The 13,408-nt window shown below is 48.7% G+C and overlaps 5 protein-coding genes across 5 annotated transcripts; 2 read left to right on the top strand and 3 right to left on the bottom strand.

Moving 5' to 3' along the window:
* Positions 1 to 107: 107 nt before the first annotated feature.
* On the bottom strand, positions 108 to 1,512 carry L228DRAFT_258226 (hypothetical protein). Its single transcript, XM_018334062.1, has one exon. The coding sequence runs from the start codon at positions 1,356 to 1,358 to the stop codon at positions 186 to 188; it is 1,173 nt and encodes a 390-aa protein (XP_018192421.1). The 5' UTR covers positions 1,359 to 1,512; the 3' UTR covers positions 108 to 185.
* Positions 1,513 to 2,877: 1,365 nt separating this feature from the next.
* L228DRAFT_206282 (UMP-CMP kinase) lies at positions 2,878 to 3,648 on the top strand (the record flags this gene model as incomplete). The annotated part of the gene is made up of 2 exons (XM_018329672.1): positions 2,878 to 3,226; positions 3,329 to 3,648. 2 exons carry the CDS (start codon positions 2,878 to 2,880, stop codon positions 3,646 to 3,648), a joined length of 669 nt encoding a protein of 222 aa, XP_018192420.1.
* Positions 3,649 to 4,208: 560 nt separating this feature from the next.
* Positions 4,209 to 6,084, bottom strand: L228DRAFT_243395 (eukaryotic translation initiation factor 3 subunit M). Its single transcript, XM_018331681.1, has 2 exons — positions 5,771 to 6,084; positions 4,209 to 5,606 (listed from the first exon to the last, which is right to left on the bottom strand). Exons 1-2 carry the CDS (start codon positions 5,979 to 5,981, stop codon positions 4,522 to 4,524), a joined length of 1,296 nt encoding a protein of 431 aa, XP_018192419.1. The 5' UTR covers positions 5,982 to 6,084; the 3' UTR covers positions 4,209 to 4,521.
* Positions 6,085 to 6,363: 279 nt separating this feature from the next.
* Positions 6,364 to 8,067, bottom strand: L228DRAFT_243393 (aminotransferase). Its single transcript, XM_018331680.1, has 3 exons — positions 7,080 to 8,067; positions 6,846 to 6,988; positions 6,364 to 6,771 (listed from the first exon to the last, which is right to left on the bottom strand). The coding sequence occupies exons 1-3, from the start codon at positions 7,864 to 7,866 to the stop codon at positions 6,412 to 6,414; spliced, it is 1,290 nt and encodes a 429-aa protein (XP_018192418.1). The 5' UTR covers positions 7,867 to 8,067; the 3' UTR covers positions 6,364 to 6,411.
* A 625-nt stretch (positions 8,068 to 8,692) lies between these two features.
* L228DRAFT_226683 (PLP-dependent transferase) lies at positions 8,693 to 12,109 on the top strand. The gene is made up of 5 exons (XM_018330431.1): positions 8,693 to 9,242; positions 9,510 to 9,606; positions 9,702 to 11,038; positions 11,094 to 11,710; positions 11,803 to 12,109. The coding sequence occupies exons 1-5, from the start codon at positions 9,052 to 9,054 to the stop codon at positions 11,985 to 11,987; spliced, it is 2,427 nt and encodes an 808-aa protein (XP_018192417.1). The 5' UTR covers positions 8,693 to 9,051; the 3' UTR covers positions 11,988 to 12,109.
* Positions 12,110 to 13,408: the final 1,299 nt, after the last annotated feature.

Below are 13,408 nucleotides of genomic sequence, written 5' to 3'. Positions count from 1 at the left end.
CTATGAGGTGAGACGTTTCTTTCCCGACAAGATTCGTTGAATTGCAGCACCTCAATACCATTCCGTCATTACAAAGCCGCTTGTCCTTGAAACTAACAGATGAGGCAAGCTGCATCGCGGCGTCCAGCAACCCGCCATTTCATATCACCGTCTGATAATACGAAACCATACCAGGCCTGCAACTGCTAAAGCAAGCCCAACTTCAGATCTTCTCCCACCATCCTCCTTCCCTTTCCACATCTCTGCAAATATCTCTCCACCGCCATCTCAAGCTGCCCTCTCGACTTCACCATTTCCGCTTTTCGCTCTTGGTTACCTAGCACAGGGACGTGTATTCTCACATTCACATGCTCCAGCCACTCGCACTGGGCGAACAAGAGCAACGGATGGACCCAATGCTCTTTGAGTCCCATTTTCAACGGCCAATCGCACACCTTCAGCACCACACGCAGGTCCCGCAGATTGACCAGTTGTGCAGCGGCCTTTGAGCAGATTCCTTCCCAGCGCGCATCATGGCGTAGCTTCCACTGCCGATTCTTGGCCAGCCAGGGCTCGCCAGACGTAATGTGCGCTAGCCAGAGACTTGTGATATTGATCTGCGCTAGGGACGAGAGCCCCGATAGAAAACGATCCAGAGAATTGGGCGAATGGAAGTAGAATTCAGCAGAGGAGTAGAAATAGTGTGCTGCTTCGCTGTAGATTTTGCGGTTTGTGAGGAGCAACGCAGCGCCCACAGAGGAGCGGAAGTTGCGTGCTCGGGACTGGAAGTGGAGACTATTCAACGCAGCGGGGGCGGAGGCTGGCACTTTGGTATTTCTGCTGGAGGAAGGTTTGAGGGAAAGATACTGAAGTGCTTTTGTGCAGGAAGTACCTCGGGCCCGAGCGGGCTGGAGATTCTGGGTTTTCCGGATGGGTATGTCTCCCGTCGCTCGAACAAATTTCTGTCCAGGGAGAAGCAGATCTGGATGAATAGTCTTTGCTGGATCCCATTCGCAGGAGTCAAGAGTGAGGATCGAAATTGGGCTATTTCGTCCAGAAGACGACTGCATAGCTTCATTCTGAGAGTGTCGTCGGTTGGACGTGCTACGCTCGTCTTCAATATACAGAGTACATGTTATCCCACGCGGCTTCTTGCAAGATTTGATATGATAGACTCGACCGTCGTCTAGCCCAAAGACGAGGTTGTAGATTTTGATTCGGATCTCAGCTGGCAGGTCCAGGAAGCGGAATGGCTGGGTTGGAACGGAAGGCGAAGAAGATGTGCTGAGATGATCAGACGGCTGTAGATACGCGGGAATGACCCAGCTGCCTTTGGATTTGCGAGTGTCTGATGGCTTATTTGCACGCCGGAAACACATCTTGTTTAAATATTTGAGATAGTAGATATAGATGTGGAGAGTCGAGAGATGTAAGATCTTGATAGTTGAAGGGATCAAAAGTCAGAGATGCTTAATTTTTGGATGCAAACATTTTTGATGCAGAGTGAGATGGAATGAAAGAGGAGAGAGGGACAGGACCGAGAGATATAGTGTAGAGAATTTACGAAATGATTCGTTGGTGAATGTCATAACAAGATGACTCAGGACTGAAGGAGAGATGGAAGGCGTTGCTGTGCCACTGAGGCTTGACATGTGATATCTCATCCCGCTCTCATGAAGAAGTATTTTTTGATCATTTTCTGTATATATTTTTAATATTTAATTTGTATTTGAACAGGCAGACGTTGACTCATTACAAGGGTATGAGAGTATGAGGCTGAACTTGCGATTCTGCCGGATAGTGTAAGGGCGGTGAGACGAAGGCGGTAGGCGGTGTGATGCCCCGCATTGCCATGTGCTCACGTATCTGCATCACATTTCAATTTTTGAATTTATTTGGAGTTATACATATAGGAGTATTAAATTTAGTCAATCGCAATCTGATGACGAATCTGTAACATAAGACGCATTTATCGAAATATTATCCATTTTGTGATTAGTAGTTGCTGGGAGGTTCTGTATATCTGTTAAAAACAAAATAATCCCAACAAAATATGCTTCCCGTGGAAAATATAAAATCCTTTTAAAAAAAATTCACAAGAGCATACGGTGTCTCTTCTTCCTTAACGACATGCTGCAATTTTCTTTCGTTGGAGAATGATAGACTTGTACGACTTATCAAACTGGAAGTCAGTAAGTCCAGGTGTGCACTTTTGACACCACTACTCTTCCGTAATACTACGGAGAGACGATAGAGACAAAATGGATGAAACAGCAGGGAAACATACTACTTCGTACTCGTACCAGATGATGCGTGCAGGTGGTCGCCTTTGAGCTCCGTGCCTTGGAATTTGTCGCAGCCATGTCATTCCCTCGATTCTTCCGGCCGCTGACCTCTCGGCTTGCCAGTCCTTCCTCTTCTTCCTCTTCCTCTTCCTTCTTCCCATCGCTCTCTCGGCGCTCAGGATCTCCTTCTTCCCACTTCACTTTCCGAGCGCTGCAACAGAGAGGCTTCGCGTCTGGACGTCCCCAAGGCGGTTCTCCTCTCCGCATCTGGCCTTTTGCTTTGATCCTCCTTGGAGGCACAACTTCGTACGTGTTGATGGTCAAGAGCCGTACCGGTCTTGGTATGTGAATTGTCTTTCCTATACTCAATTCAGCATTGTTTTCTCCCTCAGAATTGCCGTATCATCTCTCCGACCGAGACCCCCCGGTCTTCTAATCCCTCAAGCCGCGCAATCCATAGCTCGCAGATAAATTCAATATTAGCGTTCCATGCAGCCTTGCCCCTCCGCGCGCGGCCTCCCCCTGGAGAAAGCAATCTCTATGCTGGGGTTAACTTATTAAACTTTGACTGAACTGACATATTTCAATTGATATAGACACTAGAAAAGAAGAAATGCCCGCTATTCCCTCTCCCCCCGCCGCCGAGCAGATTGCTGCTCCCAAGAAAGATGTGCCGGCCTTTTCCCCCAAAGACGTCGGTGTGATTTTCGTCCTTGGTGGTCCTGGCGCCGGCAAGGGCACCCAGTGTGCTAATCTCGTGCGCGAGTATGGCTTCAAGCACCTCAGCGCAGGCGACTTGCTGCGCGCGGAGCAAGAGCGGCCTGGATCCCAGTTTGGTAATATGATCAAGGAGTACATCCGCGAGGGCAAGATTGTGCCCATGGAGGTTACTGTTCAGCTTTTGGAAAATGCAATGGGCGAGGCTATCCGCACTGAGGGCAAGAAGCGCTTCTTGATTGATGGTGCGTGTTTATGTCTTACCTGCCCCTGCCCCCGCTATCCCATTTCTTCTCGAGAGAGCATTGTTATCAATTGCTAACAGTTTGCCCCTCATTCTGTAACAGGCTTCCCCCGTAAAATGGACCAAGCCCTCAAATTCGAAGAAACCGTCTGCCCGTCCCAATTCACCTTGTTCTTCGACTGCCCCGAGTCAGTCATGCAGGAACGCCTGCTGAACCGCGGCAAGACCTCTGGCCGCGCAGATGACAATGCCGAGAGTATCACCAAGCGTTTCCGCACCTTTATCGAGACCAGCATGCCTGTGGTTGACTTTTTCGAGAAGCAAGGCAAGGTCGTCAAGATTCCTGCCATCAAGACTCCCGAGGAAGTCTTCCAGGACGTCGAGACTGCCATGAAGACCAGAGGTTTCCAGCCTCAAAAATAAACATGTCCCTTCCACCGCGTTTTCTCGTGGATCAATGTTCCCCTTATACCAATGACTATTTTTCTTGGTGTCAATAGGAAATTGATCTACAGTTTCTACTATACTCGCGGCCCATGCAGCGTTTTGCAAATTTAGAGAGATTAGATCGGATGGTTCGGTCCTTTCCCCGCTTATCATCTTGTCGCCCTAGGAGAGACAGAGAGAGAGAGAGAGAGGAAGGGGGAGGGATCATACCCAATCCATCCTCCCTTTTTGTTTAAATATTACACATATAACCCTTCTTGTATATTATACATTATTATTTTCTTACTTTTAGTCTGGCAACCCAACCCAACCCAATCGTTCCACTCTTCTTTTGACATGCTAAAGGCATTTGGGCAAAGCGGTTTAGAGCGGTACAGACGGGCGTCAATATACAAATATAATCACATACATTATACATTCTATAGGTTGCAGATATACTCATACGCGTTTGGGACACCACGACATCACAATCTATAGAGCACAGTTTGGATAAGAAAGTCGCTTTTTTTGATTAGAAAAAAATGTCTTTTCCTTTTTTTTCGAGACTCTAGCACATGATATTTTTGGGGTCGTTCATCATGAACAACACAACACGACCTTTGGCACCAGTACATACATCCATATGATCTAAGACAAAAGAAGGTTACGATAAAGAAACCATAAGGTAGATGGAACAGAGAGAGAGAGAAAAAAAAAAGGGGGAGGCCATCAAAGAGCAATCATCCGACGGAGAAGAGGGGAAGGTGAAGGTGAAGGTGAAGGTGAAGAAAAAGGAGGTGAAATAAGAGAGCAACCAAAGAAAAAGAGAAAACAACTCAGGAGAGAGAAAGAAGAGATATTTGAGAATTCTTACTCGACCTCAATCTCGCGGGGAGCGTTTCCTCTTCTCGTGTTGCCGGTGGGAGCGGGAGCACCGGTCACCTTGGCCTCGAGCTCACGCAGCTCGCGCTCTTTCTGGACGATGACGTTCTCGCGCTCTCGTCGCACAACCTCGAGAACGTTGACGAGGCTCTCGCGCCAAATGTCAAGACGGGAGGCAACCTCGCGCCACTGGTTCTCGCCAAAGACACGGTAGGTGCTGCGATGGATGAGGAAGGTCTGGTTGAGCTGGGAGAGCTTGCCCTCGACGAGACCGGCACGGATGACATCGATGACCCACATCTCGACCTCTTCGGCAGGGACCTGGAGGGCCTTTGCGATCTGGGCGTAAGGGAGGGCGCGCGACGGGGTAGAGGCGGCCAGGGAGGCGAGCGTCAGCAGACGCATCTTGCGGTAGAGGACGTCCTGGTCGAGTCCCTGCTCGTCGATCCACTTGGCGTTGGTCTCCTGGAAGTCGGCGTAGTCGTCGAGAAGCTCGGCGTTGAAGATCTCGAGCAGCTCGAAGAAAATCGGGTCCGACTTGCGGAGAGCCTGGATGGAATCCAGCGCCGTCAAGTCCTGGAAGTCAAAATGCGAGGGGGATGTAAGAGCCGACTTGAGAGCGCGGAGGGACAGTTCGCGGGCCTCAGGCTCCGAGACTTCCTCGGTGGGGATCGTCTTGAGAGCGCGCAGCAAGTACAGGTAGGATTGCTCGGTCTCGCTCACTTCGAGGGCAACATCGGCAATGCCGAGGAACAGCTTGCGCTGGTCCTCCTCGTCAACTTCCCATTGCGCAATCCAGTTGTCCAAGTTCTTGAGCTGTGGCCGCAGAGCGTCGAATGAAGCGCTCGACTTGATGACCCGCAGGACGGCGAGGAAAACGTGGTACCGGCTCTCGTTGTTGGACGGGAGGATGTTGAAGATGGTGGTAAGAACCGAGAGAGCAAGGCCGCTTCCGCTGCTCGGCGAAGCACCAAGGGGTTGCGAGAGGTAGTTGCAGATTTTGGGAAGGAAAATGTTCACATTGGGCGACTGGCGGATCAGGTGGACAAGCAGGTTGTACGCAGGGATGATCTCTGTATAGTATTAAAACCCATTCGTTAGCTTTTCTGATTGATTGCAATTTGTTTTTCCCTCCTCCTCCTTTCCTGTCCGCGTAGGCGATATTTTCTCCATTTTTATGCAGACGTGAAGCCGAAAATCTTCCAAACCCCGCGACTGGATGGATAAAAAAACTAACCCTTCTCAGGAGCGCTGTTCAAGACTGAGCTGGAAGTCACCAGCTTCTTCAACACCTCGTCGTTCTGGCCCTGCTCGAGCAGAGGGGTGATTTCCGAGTGCACACTGGTGCCATCCTCGCTTTTGCGGAGATTGTCGAGGTACTGTGCGAATTCGTCGACAAGTTCCTCGAAGCTACCCTCAATCAAGAGGATATTTGACGGTGCAGGCATGATGTCGACTACCGGTATTGGGAGAATCGGGCAACAGTATGCGCTTGGAGAGACCCGAAATGCGTCAACAATGTGGTGCTTGTCGAATTTAGGCAGTCCCAGACCCCGTTTGGCGATTTGTGCGAAGTGGTTTCGAAATCTTGGCGTTCGGTGGTGATGGTGCTACGGTCGACTCAGTGAACCGCTACCGCGGTCTAATTAGTCATGACTTACCTCAGCAAAAGTCGTCAGAGCGCGCGACAAAAGCCTTTGGTGCAAAGCTCCTTTCTACCAGAAAGGTACGAAGGTATAGAATCCACCATGTTGTGGTTACCATCTACATTCATGATATTCTTTGAAAAGTTAAATATATTTACAAGCTTATATCAAGTTTATGTGAAATGAGTAGGAAAGCAAATATTATATATCGTCTACTTTGGCCCAAGCCCCATCATAGCATGGCTTTGGGACGGGCCTCGGCCGGATGCTCCAATTCCAAACGTTTCGTTTCGACCCATTCCTCTATCCTTTGTAAAAGACCTTCCAGTTCTTCTTCCGTGGTGCTGGCATGAAGACAGACTCGCACCCGTTCGGCGCCAGCGGGAACGGTTGGAGGGACAATGGCTCGGACTATGTACCCGTGCTTCTGACAGTACTTCGCCAGGCTGCGTGGACGGGACGTGAGAAGCGCCAATATTTGAGATTTTGGCGCTTCGTCAAATGTCCGAAGCAATTGAGGAGGACTCTTCTTCGCAAGTGCGTCGAGTCGACTATGGAATGTCCTGATGGTAGCCCAAAGCTGAGATTGAAGCTGGAAAATGGATTTAGCATCAGCATATATTAACGGAAAGGAAAACTGGCAATGACAGTCCAATGGATTCATACTGGATTGATCTGGCCTTCCTTCATGAGCCGGTAAACTGCTTTAATGCTTGCCAAAGAAGGGTACGATAATGAGGTGGTATAAATCAGGCTTCGAGCATAATTTACAAGATATTGTTTCATCAGCGGAGGACATAATACCGCGGCTATCGAATGCCCAAACAATGTAGGTTAGCAAGTGGTCATAATCGGTTATGATCGAGGAGACATTTGTCATTGGAGTCCGTGAATGATTACCTCCATTGCAGGCTAGTGCCTTGCCAAACGTATGCAAACGGGCAAAGATGCGATCCTCCATCCCAAGGGCAGAGACAAAACCGCGCCCATCTTGCCCAAACACACCGGTGGAGTGTGCTTCATCCACTATAATATATCCGTTACCGGCCGGGAGCATGCTCTCAACACTGCTCACAAACTCCTTGAGAGGGCAGGTGTCTCCGTCCATGCTATATACACTCTCGACGGCAATAATCACATTGGACTTTCCCGTTATGAGAAGAGGGTCGGCATCAATGAACGATTGAAGAACCTTCCGAAAGTCGGCAATCGAATTGTGCGCGAAGGCTTTGCAACTCTTGGCCCTGGAAAGTCGCATGCCATCATGGACGCTGGCATGGATATATTCGTCGTAGATGATGACATCTCCAGGTTGCGGAATGCACGAGAAGATGCCCACATTTGCTTCAAAGCCCGAGTTGAATAGCAGGGCAGCAGGAGCATTATGGAATGCAGCAATCTCTCTCTCTAAATTTTCCGCGTACGAAGAATTTCCGTCCAACAGACGTGAGCCGGTACTACCTATCGGGAACGTAGGCTGTAGTGCAGCGAGCTCTTTCTGAAAAGCGGATTGAAATGACGGCGAAGGAGCGAGGGACAGATAATCATTGGAAGAGAAGTCCACCGAGTCGGCCGGGGAAATTGTCAATTGGCGGAGGGTTGAATTAGAAAGTCGCCGTTCAAGTAAGGCCTTGAAGGTCAAAAGTAGACCAGGCGATTCTGAAGAGTTTCCCCTGCTTGGTGACATCTCTGGACGGGAACACTTGAGCGGAGTATTGTGCAGGCAAGCATGATGGGCTGCATCGTCTCAAGACCCCGCGATACAGGAAGCAGACTTCCCTCGGGCCTCGGTCATGACAGCCACTAACTGAACTACGTGTATCAGTTAGTTAGTAGATCAAGTGGTGGTTGGCAAAATGTTAGCTAGTTGGCGCGTCTGAGGACGGATTCTCCCTCACCAAAAGCTGCCTAAACGTTGGTTGGCCCTCTAGTTAAAGTTAGTGAGCCATGCGATCTGCTCTCGCTTTTACGTAATCGGCTCTAACGGCTCTTTTGTATCCGCTGTCCAGGAGCTTGTTGAATTTGATCCCAATTAGAAGCTTCAGGCCAGAGCTTTAATGAAAGAGTGCTATGGTAATTCAGTATTGCTTGGAAAAGAGATAAGTTTTTTTGTTATATTATCTGTAGTCTCGTAATACATGTAACACGAGGGTCTGTATTTACACGAAAAATGGGTGATTGGTAAGAAGCACACTGTACTCGTCAATGGAAACAAGCGTGGTGTGCGAAAGCATTCTCTGTAAGCATTGACTTGTTCATTCCTTTCATTACAAAGGCCTATTCGCATTTCAGCATGAGTCAGAAGCATCTCAATCGTTGGGCGATGAGATTTGATAGAGAGAGCGTAGTGGGCTTTGGCCGGGAAAAATGTCTCAACCACCGTACCGTGGCAACGGAAGCTATCCCCGAGCCTAAACTCTACCAGTAAAAGTCCGATTGCGCAGCACCTGGCAGTAACCCCACTGGAAGATCTCTCTGGTTCCTGCGTCCAAGCTCTACGGAGTAGTAAGACACATTATTTAATCTCTTATCGTTGCATCTCATATTCCCTCAACCACTGTCAGACGTTCTCCCTATCATTCTGTGCAATTCAAAGGAAGGAAACGGCCCAGCGTTCTGCGCTTTGCAAGTCCGTTGCGAGAGTGCCATTGGACCTTCAGGCCGTTGCCCTCAGAACCTTAGCTATCTGGTTATGGAGCTTTTGCCGAGAAAATAAGCTGCGGGACATTTGAGCTGTGGGGTCGAAAATACCTGTCAAGACGACAGAATATTTGATATATACCCAATTCAATTGGCAACTCATTTTATGTAGACGACGAGGACTCCCAGAGTATTAGTACAAGAGCCTCGTTTTCGGCTTCCATCAATTGGAATGTCTCAGCCAATTGGCTCTCTTCTTTGGCGTTCTTTACGAGCCTACCAAGTTTATGGAGCCAACACAGATGTAGGAAAAACCATCTTCTCCACCATCTTGGCTAAGGCGTCCAAAAAGAGACGCCCGGCGGAGAATGTCTGGTTTTTGAAACCCGTGTCAACAGGCCCACTTGACGAGGCTGATGATAGGTGTAAGTTGTTTGCGATTATCCGTTTCGGCGTTTGACTTCTGCATTTATAATTCTATTTGAACCCTCTCCGGCGTCTTTCACCAAGGAAATACTTGAAGGCAATACTTCAAACATTAGACTTGACCCAGTTGCGTTGCCCGCAACATTCTACTCTACACGAGATCACCTTTATTCTCTAGATGCCTCTGCTAACTTTCTGGTATCAGACGTTGGCATGGCTTTTTAATTTCTCATTACCCGGCCCGTGATTAACTTTCTGAGACAGACATGTCTCTCGTTTTGCTCAAGGCGTATCAACGCATTGCCTTCACCAGTTTGAGAAACCGATTAGTCCTCATCTTGCCGCTCTTTCTTCAGCTCAGGTAAGTATGTCGCAGAGCTTCAACACCCCAGCTTCCCTCTTAATTGCGAACTCATTCAGAACAATGTCATAATTCCAAATTTGACCTGTTTCTAGGAAACACCCTCGGACAGCAAAGTTCTCAGAGGAATTCGGGATCATTTCGTAGAATGTGCGCAGGCAGGTCCTGGTTTTGCCATTCTTGAGACTGCCGGCGGAGTGCACTCCCCTGGACCAAGTGGAGCTTCACAGGCGGATCTGTACCGGCCACTGCGACTTCCTGTAGTCCTAATTGCGGACTCCCGTCTTGGGGGTATTTCTTCCAGCATCTCCGCTTATGAGTCGCTCCGAATCAGAGGATATGATGTCGCTTCAGTTATGCTTTTTCATGATGCGGTCTATCAGAATGACGACTATCTCCGAACATATTTTGATAAGCAGAACATCCCGAGCTTATCGCTGCCGTTTCCTCCAGAACGCAAGGAGTCTCTTCTGGAAGACGAGAAATCGCTCGCGACCTATTACGAGGACGTTAGCAGTCTTCCAAGCATGCAAGATCTCTTGTCAAGACTTGATGAACAGCACGAAAACCGGATAAATCGACTTCAGAGCATGCCTTCCCGGGCGCTAGAGTGCATTTGGTATCCTTTTACACAACATCAGCTCCTTTCACCTGAACGTATCACGACAATTGACTCCGCCAGTGGTGACTTTTTCCAAACGTCAACACTGCCTGTCAAAGCAATTGATAACTATACGGAGGATTCTTCAGCACCTCTCCTCAAGCCTTCATTCGATGGCTCTGCCTCGTGGTGGACACAAGGCTTAGGCCATGCCAATCCCGAGCTTGTCCTTGCAGCAGCCTACGCAGCAGGCCGATATGGCCATGTCATGTTCGCCGAAGCTGTCCACGAACCAGCACTTTCGCTGGCTGAAATGGTTCTCAAGTATCTTAATAACCCAAGGATGAGCCGCGTCTTCTATACCGATAACGGCAGTGCAGGTGCCGAAGTTGCCATCAAGATGGGTCTACGAGCAGCTCGCCTTAGATACGGATGGTCTCCATCCGATAATATAGAAATTATTGGGCTTCAAGGAAGCTATCACGGTGATACCATGGGCGTTATGGACTGCGCCGAGCCATCCGTATACAATGAGAAAGTGGAATGGTATCAAGGCCGAGGCTTCTGGTTCGACTACCCAAAAATAAAGATGGCTAACGGCTCCTGGGTTGTGGAGGTACCAGAAAACTTACAACAAGCGCTTGGTTCCGGCGGCGTTCATTCTTCTCTTACAGATATCTTCGACGTTGAGAGGCGAGAACATGGAGAGGAGGGCCAAAGATACCAGCAATACATTATAGACACATTGGAAAAGCTGCAGAAGCAGGGCAGAAAATTCGGCGCCCTTGTGATGGAGCCAGTCATATTAGGTGCCGGAGGAATGCTTTTTGCGTAAGTTGCTCCCTTCAACAAGGTGAATATCGAAGCTCCAGACTGACAGGTTCAGCGATCCACTCTTCCAGCGCATGCTGGTTCGCGTGGTACGGGAAAACCCGGAACTGTTTGGAACCAGAAGCAACGAGACTACGACCATTGAAGGAACCTCAAACGACTGGTCTGGTCTCCCGGTAATATTCGACGAGGTCTTTACCGGATTCTACAGACTAGGCCGTGCCAGCTCCTCCGCATTCCTGGGCGTACATCCAGATGTCTCTATCCACGCCAAGTTGCTGACCGGAGGCGTGGTACCTCTGTGCGTGACCGTGGCCAGTGAGCCCATTTTCAACGCGTTTGATAGCGCCGAGAAGACGGATGCTCTCCTCCATGGCCATAGCTATACAGCGCACCCGATCGGGTGCAAGGTGGCCGAGAAGTCTCTCCAGACCATGAATGAGCTGGATAAAACGGGACATTGGGACGTTTTTAAGCTGGATTGGATTGCGCCTTCAAACATTGAAGCCGAGTCGGGTGACATCAAGCTTCATACTGAAGAATGTCCTACAGGCGTGTGGAGTGTTTGGTCCAAAGATTTCGTCACTTCCTTATCCCTCCACGACAAAGTGCGCGGGGTTTTTGCAATCGGTTCGGTCCTTGCCATTGAGCTACAGGATCCTAGTGGAGGTGGTAAGTCAATTGCTTGCTGGGGAACATACCTACCTTATGTCCTTCTTGCGTCACCAATCCCTTGGAGCATTTCTTTTGCTAATGTGTCACAGGTTACACGTCTACGGCCTCCAAGGAGTTGCAGTCCGCACTCATGACAGGCACGCTTGGCGATGCTGGCCCGCGCTGGGACATCCATTGTCGTGTGCTCGGAAATGTCTTGTACCTCATGGCAAGCCAAATGTCAACCCCAGAGACCGTGCGCGAGATTGAGGCCTTAGTCCGCGCTTCCCTGTGAGGGCAGATTCCGCTCAAAGGGTGTAAGGACTAAGCCGGGGAACGGGAACGGAAATTTTGTAGATATTTACCTCGTGTACTTTTGTACTTATATTTCATTAAGCGAATATATATTAGATCACGAATTAAAAAGGCTTTAACAACTTTGGCTGCTGCAGTAAGGACTAATCAAAGCGCTACTGCTGCGATCTGCTTGAAGACGGAGCACCAACAACAGAACTTCTTGGCTTGCCTGATTGCAACTGAACCCACAGCTATTGATGTCCTCGCCTTCCTTACGGATAACGGGTGGGATGTTCAAAAGTGGTTACTTCTCTTCTCGATCACAGATAAACAAGATTACCTTGTGTATCAAGACCATCGGCAAAGGATATATCATGAATAAGTACTGTAGCATTTTGACACCTTTACACAGAGCCGCCAGGAAATAAAAATAAAACTAAAAACTCAAGAGAAGAGGATAAGGGAATGGAAGGTAAAAAAAATTAATAGATTGGAGCAAAAAAACGTACAACAGCGGGGATTCGCTGGTCGTCACCGACCCAACTACTAGTCCGCCGATCTGAGGCTTATGTATGGCAGAGCGGACGGGATGCCCAGTTCTCCTCAGTCTATGGTCGTACGTGCTGAGTATACAAAAGTTTGAGTCTATATACCTTTGATCTAATTCCATATTGCATCTGGCTGCTTGGCCGCCTTAAAATTGCGGTGCATTGGCAAGTTACTACTTTCACGTTTACACCGAGTTAAGTGATTTGTTTATGAACTTTAGAACTTCTACATATATCGGACGTCCAGAATATGAGTAGAGAACATCAAATTCTGGAAGCATCCAAGTGGATTAGTTTCTGTACATTTAAAGATATGCATGATTTTTCAAGTGTATGTTGGAGCAACAGAGTGTGGTGTTAGCATGGATAATAGCTGTTAGGTTAAAATCATGCACGCAGCATCTGTCGGCAAGGGGCAAAAAGAGCGTGAGAGAAAATCGTCTGTGCGTTAGGGATCGATGATTGTGGGTTTAGGAGTAAGGCGGCCATGAGATTAAACTAAAAGGCATTGGTAAAGACTTTTAATTACATGACATCAATTTCACGATGATTCGTTGTGGTGGTTAGATTTTGAAATGAAACTGGGGAAGAGCGGAGAACTGGAATACCGAGGTTCCGAGCTGAGCGTGGCATTATTGGCTAGATGGGTCATGCAGGCCAAGGGCCAAGCATTGGCTAGCCGAGCCCATCTCTGCCGCTAAATTGGACTCAACCTGTCCGAGCGATCTTACCGACATTTCATTGGCTGAAATGGCAGGCGATATCGCTTGGCCCGAAGTAGAAGTAACTCATAACATGGCCCTTTCAACATGGACAAGGACCTGGACCACACTAGCGTGCGGGCCATTGAGGCAAATTGCCTGATTGAGGT

Source organism: Xylona heveae (genome assembly GCF_001619985.1).
Source record: "Xylona heveae TC161 unplaced genomic scaffold L228scaffold_1, whole genome shotgun sequence".
Taxonomy (NCBI): Eukaryota; Fungi; Ascomycota; class Xylonomycetes; order Xylonales; family Xylonaceae; genus Xylona; species Xylona heveae.
The sequence above is the reverse complement of the archived record's forward strand: the minus strand, read 5'-3'. Positions and strand labels throughout refer to the sequence as shown.